We start from the raw sequence: 13,605 nt of genomic DNA, 5'->3' as shown, positions 1-13,605 counted from the left end.
TTTAATATTTTAACTTTTAACGTCCACACTGTTTTTATTTTTATTGTCTGCATTTTAATTTTGCTTTTATTTTCTCTGTGAAGCACTTTGAGTATGAAAAGTGCTATACAAATAAAGTTGGCTTGCCTTAAAAACACTCAAAAAACGTTTGGGAACTGAGGAAACTAATCATCGAAGCTTTGAAAGTGGAATTCTTTCCCATTCTTGTTTTATGTAGAGCTTCAGTCCTTCAACAGTCCGGGGTCTCCGCTGTCCTATTTTACGCTTCATAATGCGCCACACATTTTACATGGGAGACAGGTCTGGACTGCAGGCGGGCCAGGAAAGTACCCGCACTCTTTTTTTTTGAAGCCACGCTGTTGTAACACGTGCTGAATGTGGCTTGGCATTGTCTTGCTGAAATAAGCAGGGGCGTCCATGTAAAAGATGGTGCTTAGATGGCAACACACATTGTTTCAAAACCTGTATGTACCTTTCAGCATTAATGGTGCCTTCACAGATGTGTAAGTTACCCATGCCTTGGGCACTAATACACCCCCATACCATCACACATGCTGGCTTTTGAACTTTGCGTCGATAACAGTCTGGATGGTTCGTTTCCCCTTTGATCCAGTTGACACGATGTCGAAAATTTCCAAAAACAATTTGAAATGTGGACTTGTCAGACCACAGAACACTTTTCCACTTTGCATCAGTCCATCGTAGATGATCTCTGACCCAGAAAAGCCGGCGGCGTTTCTGGATGTTGTTGATAAATGGCTTTTGCTCTGCATAGTAGAGCTTTAACTTGCACTTACAGATGTAGCGACAAACTGTATTTAGTGACAGTGGTTTTCTGAAGTGTTCCTGAGCCCCTGTGGTGATATCCTTTAGAAATTGATGTCGGTTATTGATACTGTGCCGTCTGAGGGATCGACGGTCACGGTCATTCAATGTTGGTTTACATGAAGTGATTTCTCCAGATTCTCTGAACCTTTTGATGATATTATGGAGCGTAGATGTTGAAATCCCTCAATTTCTTGCAATTGCACTTTGAGAAAGGTTGTTCTTAAACTGTTTGACTATTTGCTCACGCAGTTGTGGACAAAGGGGTGTACCTCGCCCCATCCTTTCTTGTGAAAGACTAAGCATTTTTTGGGAAGCTGTTTTTATAGCCAATCATGGCACCCACCTGTTCCCAATTAGCCTGCACACCTGAGGGATGTTCCAAATAAGTGTTTGATGAGCATTCCTCAATTTTATCAGTATTTATTGCCACCTTTCCCAACTTCTTTGTCACGTGTTGCTGGCATCAAATTCTAAAGTTAATGATTATTTGCAAAAAAAAATTTTTTATCAGTTTGAACATGAAATATGTTGTCTTTGTAGCATATTCAACTGAATATGGCTTGAAACTGATTTGCAAATCATTGTATTCTGTTTATATTTACATCTAACACAATTTCCCAACTCATATGGAAACAGGGTTTGTACATGAACTACATGATTTGCCCAAGTAGCTGGACAGTACAAAAAAATAAGAACCGTACTTTTTGAAGTATAAGTCGCACCTGCCGAAAATGCATAATAAAGAAGGAAAAAAACATATATGTCGCACTGGACTATAAGTCGCATTTTTGGGGGAAATGTATTTCAATCAATCAATCAATGTTTATTTATATAGCCCCAAATCACAAATGTCTCAAAGGACTGCACAAATCATTACGACTACAACATCCTCGGAAGAACCCACAAAAGCACAAGGAAAACTCACACCCAGTGGGCAGGGAGAATTCACATCCAGTGGGACGCCAGTGACAATGCTGACTATGAGAAACCTTGGAGAGGACCTCAGATGTGGGCAACCCCCCCCCCCCCCCTCTAGGGGACCGAAAGCAATGGATGTGGAGCGGGTCTAACATGATACTGTGAAAGTTCAATCCATAGTGGCTCCAACACAGCAGTGAGAGTCCCGTCCACAGGAAACCATCTCAAGCGGATCAGCAGCGTAGAGATGTCCCCAACCGATACAGGCGAGCGGTCCATCCTGGGTCTCGACTCAGATAAAACCCAACACCTAAAATAGACATTTGAAAGGCAATTTAAAATAAAGAATAGTGAACAACAGGCTGAATAAGTGTAGGTTATATGAGGCATAAATAACCAACTGAGAAGGTGCCTGCTATGTTAACCTAACATATTATGGTAAGAGTCATTCAAATAACTATAACATATAGAACATGGCTGTCAAACTGTGGCCCGCGGGCCAAATTTCGCCCGCCATGTAATTTCACTTGGCCCTTGAGGCAATATCAAAGTAACATTAGAGCTGGCCCGCCGCTGTAACACCGCATTCACCGCTAACACTCTTACTTGCCAACCCTCTCGGTTTTCCCGGGAGACTCTCGAAGTTCAGGGTCCCTCCCGAATTTCATCCCGGACAACAATATTTGGAGTGGGCTTTAAAGGCACTGCCTTTGGCGTTCTCTACAACCTGTCTCCACGTCCACTTTTCCTCCATACAAACAGCGTGCCGGCCCACTCACATAATATATGCGGCTTATACACTCACTCAAGTGAATGCAAGTCATACTTGGTCAACAGTCATACAGGTCACACTGAGGGTGGCCGTATAAATAACTTTAACACTGTTACAAACATGCGCCACACTGTGAACCCACACCAAACAAGAATGACACATTTTGGGAGAACATCCGCACCGTAACACAACAGAACAAATACCCAGAACGCCTTGCAGCACTAACTCTTCCGGGACGCTACAATATACACCCCCGCTATCACCAAACCCCGTCCACCTCAACCCCACCGCCGAAAAGAGGCATTCAATTTTTATTCAAATTTTATTTGATATGCCATTGATATTTTTTAATTATTATTTTTTGAAACTGGATTTTGCATGTCACTAAAGTTATATAAGCCTTGCTTGTTCAATATTCAATGTAAAACTTGTTTGGGTCCCTATTAAAAGGTTCATTTGTTCAACCTCGGCCCGCGGCTTTGTTCGGTTTTCAATTTTTGGCCCACTCTGTATTTGAGTTTGACACCCCTGATATAGAACATTCAAATAACTAGAACATATAGAACATGCTATACCTTTACCAAACAATCTGTCACTCCTAATCCATAAATCCCATGAAATATTATACGTCTAGTCTCTTACATGAATGAGCTAAATAATATTATTTGATATTTTACGGTAAATCTGTTAATAATTTCACACATAAGTAGGGATGCACCGATTAATCGGTAACCGAATATATTCGGCCGAATATGGCAAAAAAAAGCCACATTTGGCCTTCGGTGGAATGAGTTAAAAACAAGGCCGAATAGTGGCGTGTGACGCAAGTTTTTGACGCGGTGACGCAATCAACCAACGTGCAGTGACGTTGGGATATGTTGTGTACCTGTATAAGTGTATGAGGTTACATTGTTGTGTACCTGTATAAGTGTATGAGGTTACATTGTTGTGTACCTGTATAAGTGTATGAGATTACATTGTTGTGTACCTGTATAAGTGTATGAGGTTACAATGTTGTGTACCTGTATAAGTGTATGAGGTTACAATGTTGTGTACCTGTATAAGTGTATGAGGTTACAATGTTGTGTACCTGTATAAGTGTATGAGGTTACAATGTTGTGTACCTGTATAAGTGTATGAGGTTACAATGTTGTGTACCTGTATAAGTGTATGAGGTTACAATGTTGTGTACCTGTATAAGTGTATGAGGTTACAATGTTGTGTACCTGTATAAGTGTATGAGGTTACAATGTTGTGTACCTGTATAAGTGTATGAGGTTACATTGGGATATGTTGTGTACCTGTATAAGTGTATGAGGTTACAATGTTGTGTACCTGTATAAGTGTATGAGGTTACATTGGGATATGTTGTGTACCTGTATAAGTGTATGAGGTTACATTGTTGTGTACCTGTATAAGTGTATGAGGTTACAATGTTGTGTACCTGTATAAGTGTATGAGGTTACAATGTTGTGTACCTGTATAAGTGTATGAGGTTACATTGTTGTGTACCTGTATAAGTGTATGAGGTTACAATGTTGTGTACCTGTATAAGTGTATGAGGTTACAATGTTGTGTACCTGTATAAGTGTATGAGGTTACATTGGGATATGTTGTGTACCTGTATAAGTGTATGAGGTTACAATGTTGTGTACCTGTATAAGTGTATGAGGTTACATTGGGATATGTTGTGTACCTGTATAAGTGTATGAGGTTACAATGTTGTGTACCTGTATAAGTGTATGAGGTTACATTGGGATATGTTGTGTACCTGTATAAGTGTATGAGGTTACAATGTTGTGTACCTGTATAAGTGTATGAGGTTACATTGGGATATGTTGTGTACCTGTATAAGTGTATGAGGTTACATTGTTGTGTACCTGTATAAGTGTATGAGGTTACAATGTTGTGTACCTGTATAAGTGTATGAGGTTACAATGTTGTGTACCTGTATAAGTGTATGAGGTTACATTGTTGTGTACCTGTATAAGTGTATGAGGTTACAATGTTGTGTACCTGTATAAGTGTATGAGGTTACAATGTTGTGTACCTGTATAAGTGTATGAGGTTACATTGGGATATGTTGTGTACCTGTATAAGTGTATGAGGTTACAATGTTGTGTACCTGTATAAGTGTATGAGGTTACATTGGGATATGTTGTGTACCTGTATAAGTGTATGAGGTTACAATGTTGTGTACCTGTATAAGTGTATGAGGTTACATTGGGATATGTTGTGTACCTGTATAAGTGTATGAGGTTACAATGTTGTGTACCTGTATAAGTGTATGAGGTTACAATGTTGTGTACCTGTATAAGTGTATGAGGTTACATTGGGATATGTTGTGTACCTGTATAAGTGTATGAGGTTACAATGTTGTGTACCTGTATAAGTGTATGAGGTTACATTGGGATATGTTGTGTACCTGTATAAGTGTATGAGGTTACATTGGGATATGTTGTGTACCTGTATAAGTGTATGAGGTTACATTGTTGTGTACCTGTATAAGTGTATGAGGTTACAATGTTGTGTACCTGTATAAGTGTATGAGGTTACAATGTTGTGTACCTGTATAAGTGTATGAGGTTACATTGGGATATGTTGTGTACCTGTATAAGTGTATGAGGTTACATTGGGATATGTTGTGTACCTGTATAAGTGTATGAGGTTACAATGTTGTGTACCTGTATAAGTGTATGAGGTTACATTGGGATATGTTGTGTACCTGTATAAGTGTATGAGGTTACAATGTTGTGTACCTGTATAAGTGTATGAGGTTACATTGTTGTGTACCTGTATAAGTGTATGAGGTTACATTGGGATATGTTGTGTACCTGTATAAGTGTATGAGGTTACAATGTTGTGTACCTGTATAAGTGTATGAGGTTACATTGTTGTGTACCTGTATAAGTGTATGAGGTTACAATGTTGTGTACCTGTATAAGTGTATGAGGTTACAATGTTGTGTACCTGTATAAGTGTATGAGGTTACATTGGGATATGTTGTGTACCTGTATAAGTGTATGAGGTTACAATGTTGTGTACCTGTATAAGTGTATGAGGTTACATTGGGATATGTTGTGTACCTGTATAAGTGTATGAGGTTACAATGTTGTGTACCTGTATAAGTGTATGAGGTTACATTGGGATATGTTGTGTACCTGTATAAGTGTATGAGGTTACATTGGGATATGTTGTGTACCTGTATAAGTGTATGAGGTTACAATGTTGTGTACCTGTATAAGTGTATGAGGTTACATTGGGATATGTTGTGTACCTGTATAAGTGTATGAGGTTACATTGGGATATGTTGTGTACCTGTATAAGTGTATGAGGTTACAATGTTGTGTACCTGTATAAGTGTATGAGGTTACATTGGGATATGTTGTGTACCTGTATAAGTGTATGAGGTTACAATGTTGTGTACCTGTATAAGTGTATGAGGTTACATTGGGATATGTTGTGTACCTGTATAAGTGTATGAGGTTACATTGTTGTGTACCTGTATAAGTGTATGAGGTTACAATGTTGTGTACCTGTATAAGTGTATGAGGTTACAATGTTGTGTACCTGTATAAGTGTATGAGGTTACAATGTTGTGTACCTGTATAAGTGTATGAGGTTACATTGGGATATGTTGTGTACCTGTATAAGTGTATGAGGTTACATTGTTGTGTACCTGTATAAGTGTATGAGGTTACAATGTTGTGTACCTGTATAAGTGTATGAGGTTACAATGTTGTGTACCTGTATAAGTGTATGAGGTTACAATGTTGTGTACCTGTATAAGTGTATGAGGTTACATTGGGATATGTTGTGTACCTGTATAAGTGTATGAGGTTACAATGTTGTGTACCTGTATAAGTGTATGAGGTTACATTGGGATATGTTGTGTACCTGTATAAGTGTATGAGGTTACAATGTTGTGTACCTGTATAAGTGTATGAGGTTACAATGTTGTGTACCTGTATAAGTGTATGAGGTTACATTGGGATATGTTGTGTACCTGTATAAGTGTATGAGGTTACAATGTTGTGTACCTGTATAAGTGTATGAGGTTACATTGGGATATGTTGTGTACCTGTATAAGTGTATGAGGTTACAATGTTGTGTACCTGTATAAGTGTATGAGGTTACATTGGGATATGTTGTGTACCTGTATAAGTGTATGAGGTTACAATGTTGTGTACCTGTATAAGTGTATGAGGTTACATTGGGATATGTTGTGTACCTGTATAAGTGTATGAGGTTACAATGTTGTGTACCTGTATAAGTGTATGAGGTTACAATGTTGTGTACCTGTATAAGTGTATGAGGTTACATTGGGATATGTTGTGTACCTGTATAAGTGTATGAGGTTACAATGTTGTGTACCTGTATAAGTGTATGAGGTTACATTGGGATATGTTGTGTACCTGTATAAGTGTATGAGGTTACATTGTTGTGTACCTGTATAAGTGTATGAGGTTACAATGTTGTGTACCTGTATAAGTGTATGAGGTTACAATGTTGTGTACCTGTATAAGTGTATGAGGTTACAATGTTGTGTACCTGTATAAGTGTATGAGGTTACATTGGGATATGTTGTGTACCTGTATAAGTGTATGAGGTTACATTGTTGTGTACCTGTATAAGTGTATGAGGTTACAATGTTGTGTACCTGTATAAGTGTATGAGGTTACAATGTTGTGTACCTGTATAAGTGTATGAGGTTACAATGTTGTGTACCTGTATAAGTGTATGAGGTTACATTGGGATATGTTGTGTACCTGTATAAGTGTATGAGGTTACAATGTTGTGTACCTGTATAAGTGTATGAGGTTACATTGGGATATGTTGTGTACCTGTATAAGTGTATGAGGTTACAATGTTGTGTACCTGTATAAGTGTATGAGGTTACAATGTTGTGTACCTGTATAAGTGTATGAGGTTACAATGTTGTGTACCTGTATAAGTGTATGAGGTTACATTGGGATATGTTGTGTACCTGTATAAGTGTATGAGGTTACATTGGGATATGTTGTGTACCTGTATAAGTGTATGAGGTTACAATGTTGTGTACCTGTATAAGTGTATGAGGTTACATTGGGATATGTTGTGTACCTGTATAAGTGTATGAGGTTACAATGTTGTGTACCTGTATAAGTGTATGAGGTTACAATGTTGTGTACCTGTATAAGTGTATGAGGTTACAATGTTGTGTACCTGTATAAGTGTATGAGGTTACAATGTTGTGTACCTGTATAAGTGTATGAGGTTACATTGGGATATGTTGTGTACCTGTATAAGTGTATGAGGTTACATTGGGATATGTTGTGTACCTGTATAAGTGTATGAGGTTACAATGTTGTGTACCTGTATAAGTGTATGAGGTTACATTGGGATATGTTGTGTACCTGTATAAGTGTATGAGGTTACAATGTTGTGTACCTGTATAAGTGTATGAGGTTACATTGGGATATGTTGTGTACCTGTATAAGTGTATGAGGTTACAATGTTGTGTACCTGTATAAGTGTATGAGGTTACATTGTTGTGTACCTGTATAAGTGTATGAGGTTACATTGGGATATGTTGTGTACCTGTATAAGTGTATGAGGTTACAATGTTGTGTACCTGTATAAGTGTATGAGGTTACAATGTTGTGTACCTGTATAAGTGTATGAGGTTACATTGGGATATGTTGTGTACCTGTATAAGTGTATGAGGTTACAATGTTGTGTACCTGTATAAGTGTATGAGGTTACAATGTTGTGTACCTGTATAAGTGTATGAGGTTACAATGTTGTGTACCTGTATAAGTGTATGAGGTTACAATGTTGTGTACCTGTATAAGTGTATGAGGTTACATTGGGATATGTTGTGTACCTGTATAAGTGTATGAGGTTACATTGGGATATGTTGTGTACCTGTATAAGTGTATGAGGTTACAATGTTGTGTACCTGTATAAGTGTATGAGGTTACATTGGGATATGTTGTGTACCTGTATAAGTGTATGAGGTTACATTGGGATATGTTGTGTACCTGTATAAGTGTATGAGGTTACAATGTTGTGTACCTGTATAAGTGTATGAGGTTACATTGGGATATGTTGTGTACCTGTATAAGTGTATGAGGTTACAATGTTGTGTACCTGTATAAGTGTATGAGGTTACAAGCACACACTTATTGAGATTTAGTGGGGCCTCTGTTTACATTATTAGCCTGTTGTGTAGGCTACCTGTATAAGTGTATGAGGTTACAATGTTGTGTACCTGTATAAGTGTATGAGGTTACAATGTTGTGTACCTGTATAAGTGTATGAGGTTACAATGTTGTGTACCTGTATAAGTGTATGAGGTTACAATGTTGTGTACCTGTATAAGTGTATGAGGTTACAATGTTGTGTACCTGTATAAGTGTATGAGGTTACAATGTTGTGTACCTGTATAAGTGTATGAGGTTACAATGTTGTGTACCTGTATAAGTGTATGAGGTTACAATGTTGTGTACCTGTATAAGTGTATGAGGTTACAAGCACACACTTATTGAGATTTAGTGGGGCCTCTGTTTACATTATTAGCCTGTTGTGTAGGCTACCTGTATAAGTGTATGAGGTTACATTGTTGTGTACCTGTATAAGTGTATGAGGTTACAAGCACACACTTATTGAGATTTACTTAAGCCTTCTGTTTACATTATTAGCATATCTACTGTGGCTAAGCAGACTTTTGCCAAAAGGACAATAATTCATTTGTTGTGGGTTTATCCACTTTAATGCACTTTATTTTGTTTTTTGGAATGCATGTTTTGTTTGAAGGCCTAATATAAATGAAAAACTGTGCTTTTTTGAAAAGCAAAGACTACTGGAATATTAAAAAAATGTCAATATTCAATAGAAAAATTACTTTATTTGCAAAACATGTGGGCTTCACGGTGGGAGAGGGGTTAGTGCGTCCGCCTCACAATACAAAGGTCCTGCAGTCCTGGGTTCAAATCCAGGCTCGGGATCTTTCTGTGTGGAGTTTGCATGTTCTCCCCGTGAATGCGTGGGTTCCCTCCGGCTACTCCGGCTTCCTCCCACCTCCAAAGACATGCGGTTTAGCTCAATTGGTAGAGTGGCCGTGCCAGCAACTTGAGGGTTGCAGGTTCGATTCCCGCTTCTGCCAACCTAGTCACTGCCGTTGTGTCCTTGGGCAAGACACTTTACCCACCTGCTCCCAGTGCCACCCACACTGGTTTGAATGTAACTTAGATATTGGGTTTCACTATGTAAAGCGCTTTGAGTCACTAGAGAAAAAGCGCTATATAAATCTAATTCACTTCACCTGGGGATAGGTTGATTGGCAACACTAAATGGTCCCTAGTGTGTGAATGTTGTCTGTCTATCTGTGTTGGCCCTGCCATGAGGTGGAGACTTGTCCAGGGTGTACCCCGCCTTCCGCCCGATTGTAGCTGAGATAGGCGCCAGTGCCCCCCGCGACCCCAAAAAGGGAATAAGCGGTAGAAAATGGATGGATGAATGGAAAAACATGTCTAAATATTTATTCTAAGCTATTTATGCAATATTAAAAAAATTGTGAAAAACTGCATTCATTATTCGGCATTCGGCCAAGCGTTTAAATTTTATTCGGCTTCGGCTTCGGCCACAAATTTTCATTTCGGTGCATCCCTACACATAAGTCGCTCCTGAGTATAAGTCGCAACCCCCCGGCCAAACTACGAAAAAAAACTGCGACTTATAGTCCCGAAAAATACGGTAAATAGAATGTGAGCCACACTGGACACTGGCCGAGAGTGGAGTCGGCTCTCTTGGTTGCTTTGTTGGGTCTGCTCCTGTCTCTGGCCATGCTCCCTCCACCCCAGCGGACGATGGCGTGGAACACCACAGAGGCCACCACAGTGGATATGTTTCTTTTACTTTTTATTCATGTGTGTATGTAGAAGTGTCTGCTTGTATCTGCTGCTTTAATGTCTTTGATGTCCTCTGTGTTCTTTGATGTTTGATGTTTCCCTCTTACACACATGGAAGAGGGATGTGTACGATGGCTATGAGTTGTTGTTTTTTTCCCTTGGCCTCAGTCTGCACCCCCTCTCCAGGGCCCAGGCAAAGACCGATTTTCTAAATTTTATTTTAATCTTCTATTTTTTTCTTCCCCCCCACCCCCCTTGTTTACCTGTATGTCATCTTTTTTGTAAGGGGCGCTGGAAGCCGGCAGACCCGTCAGCGATCCTGTTCTGTCTCCCTGTAATGTTTGTCTGATCTTGAATGGGATTGTGCTGAAAATTGTAATTTTCCTGAAGGAACTCTCCTGACGGAATAAATAAAGTACTATCTATCTAATCTAATCTAATTTAAATGTGGGACTAAATTCCTGTGAAATAAAAACAATTTTTTCCCCTCAGGTGTGGTTGAGTGGTTGTGGTCAAGCCTACCTGGGAGAAGCCGCCAGTCAGGCTTGTGTCGTTGCTGTGGACGACGTCTCTTTCCTCAACTGTGAGACCTTCTTCCAGCCACCAGGTAAATCGTGTTTGATGAACCTTTACATGCATGGCAGCTGCTTCCCGTTTACCAGATCCGGGTCTTCTCTTGCAGCTCTCTCTGCCTTCAGGTGCACCTTTGAAGACAGCCTGTGTGTTTGGCTGCAGGGGGCCGACGATGACCTGGACTGGACTGTAAGGTCGGGGCCGACTGACACGCCGAACACCGGGCCGGCAGGGGACCACACGACGGGAACAGGTCAATATCCTACATAAATCGTACAAATAACAAGCTGACTTATGTCACTGAGGCTTGTTCCGCAGGAAACTATCTCTACCTGGAGAGTTCCCATCCGAGCGCAAAAGGTGATGTTGCTCAGCTGAAGTCTGCATTGCTGCCACCTGCTGGTGACCAAGGGTACTGTTTAACATTCTGGTACCACATGTTTGGAGCCACTGTGGGTTCTTTGAGAATGTTCCTTCACACGGCCGTGAACAAATCTCTGGTGAGACACACATTGTCATCAATCTGAGGGGTCGAATGACAAGGGCAGCCAATCAAAAGTTGGGGAAGTGAATTATATATATTTACATAGCACTTTTTCTCAAGTGACTCAAAGCGCTTTACATAGTGAAACCCAATATCTAAGTTACATTTAAAGCAGTGTGGGTGTGGCACTCGGAGCAGGTGGGTAAAGTCTCATTTTAGCTCATGGGCCACATGGAAGAAAATCTATTACCAAGGAGGGGTTACATCACGGCATGATAACTTTAAAATAAAGACAACTCCAGGATGTTTTCTTGCATCTGTGCATCAGTTGATAACATCTCTGTGCTGCTTAACAGTCTCCACTCAAGATGATCTCCTGCTGGCCCCACTATGGACTGGACTCTCACTATTATGTTAGATCCACTATGGACTGGACTCTCACTATTATGTTAGATCCACTATGGACTGGACTTTCACTATTATGTTAGATCCACTATGGACTGGACTCTCACACTATTATGTTAGATCCACTATGGACTAGACTCTCACACTATTATGTTAGATCCACTATGGACTGGACTCTCACTATTATGTTAGATCCACTATGGACTGGACTCTCACACTATTATGTTAGATCCACTATGGACTGGACTCTCACACTAATATGTTAGATCCACTATGGACTGGACTCTCACACTATTATGTTAGATCCACTATGGACTGGACTCTCACACTATTATGTTAGATCCACTATGGACTGGACTCTCACACTATTATGTTAGATCCACTATGGACTGGACTCTCACACTATTATGTTAGATCCACTATGGACTGGACTCTCACTATTATGTTAGATCCACTATGGACTGGACTCTCACTATTATGTTAGATCCACTATGGACTGGACTCTCACTATTATGTTAGATCCACTATGGACTGGACTCTCACACTATTATGTTAGATCCACTATGGACTGGACTCTCACACTAATATGTTAGATCCACTATTGACTGGACTCGCACTATTGTGTTGGATCCACTTTGGACTGGACTCTCACTGTTATGTTAGATCCCCTTTGGACTGGACTCTCACACTGTTATGTTAGATCCACTATGGACTGGACTCTCACTATTATGTTAGATCCACTATGGACTGGACTCTCACACTATTATGTTAGATCCACTATGGACTGGACTCTCACACTATTATGTTAGATCCACTATGGACTGGACTCTCACACTATTATGTTAGATCCACTCGACGTCCATTGCACCGGTCTCTGGGGGGGTTCCCTCCAAGGTTTCTCATTGTCATCCTATTGGGTTGAGTTTTTTCTTCCCCTGATGTGGGATTTGAGCCGAGGATGTCGTTGTGGCTTGTGCAGCCCTTTGAGACACTCGTGATTCAGGGCTATATAAATAAACATTGATTGATTGAACCAAGAAGTTATGAAAATGTAAAAATCACAAATAATCCTCTGGACAAAACACTTAAAGTTTGTTGGAAAGTCTGAGAAAATTGGTGCAATTTCAGCAACACAATGATCTTAGACTTGGTCTCGGTGTAACTACAAATCCAGGATTGAACTTTAAATCACAGTCTTTCTGGGATTGAACAAAAAACGCAACACGTAAACTCCTAGGTATCAAATACCTAGAAGTTTTCTCGTGTTTTACAGACATTTTGTGTGCCAAATGACCTTGTGTTCAAAGCAGAAGACATAAAACGTCAGGTTTTAAAGGCCTACTGAAATGAGATGTTCTTATTTAAACGGGGATAGCAGCTCCATTCTATGTGTCATACTTCATCATTTCCACATATTGCCATATTTTTGCTGAAAGGATTTAGTAGAGAACATCCACGATAAAGTTTGCAACTTTTGGTCGCTAATAAAAAAGCCTTGCCTGTACCGGAAGTAGCAGACGATGTGCGCGTGACGTCACGGGTTGTGGAGCTCCTCACATCTGAACATTGTTTACAATCATGGCCACCAGCAGCGAGAGCGATTCGGACCGAGAAAGCGACAATTTCCCCATTAATTTGAGCGACGATGAAAGATTTGTGGATGAGGAAAGTTAGAGCGAAGCACTAAAAAAAAGAAAAGAAAAAGAAAAGGTCACGGCTTCAAGTGACGGCAG

General features: G+C 39.9%; 1 protein-coding gene across 1 annotated transcript in view; it reads left to right on the top strand.

Moving 5' to 3' along the window:
- si:ch211-106h4.4 (MAM and LDL-receptor class A domain-containing protein 1) overlaps positions 1–13,605 on the top strand; it is a 208,028-nt gene that overhangs the window by 169,048 nt on the left and 25,375 nt on the right. The window contains exons 40-42 of the mRNA XM_061921077.1: positions 10,903–11,017; positions 11,093–11,236; positions 11,302–11,483. Coding sequence (XP_061777061.1) covers positions 10,903–11,017; positions 11,093–11,236; positions 11,302–11,483 — 441 coding nt within the window. The remainder of the gene's footprint in view (positions 1–10,902; positions 11,018–11,092; positions 11,237–11,301; positions 11,484–13,605) is intronic.

Source organism: Nerophis ophidion, linkage group LG14, assembly GCF_033978795.1.
Source record: "Nerophis ophidion isolate RoL-2023_Sa linkage group LG14, RoL_Noph_v1.0, whole genome shotgun sequence".
NCBI lineage: Eukaryota > Metazoa > Chordata > Actinopteri > Syngnathiformes > Syngnathidae > Nerophis > Nerophis ophidion.
The sequence above is the reverse complement of the archived record's forward strand: the minus strand, read 5'-3'. Positions and strand labels throughout refer to the sequence as shown.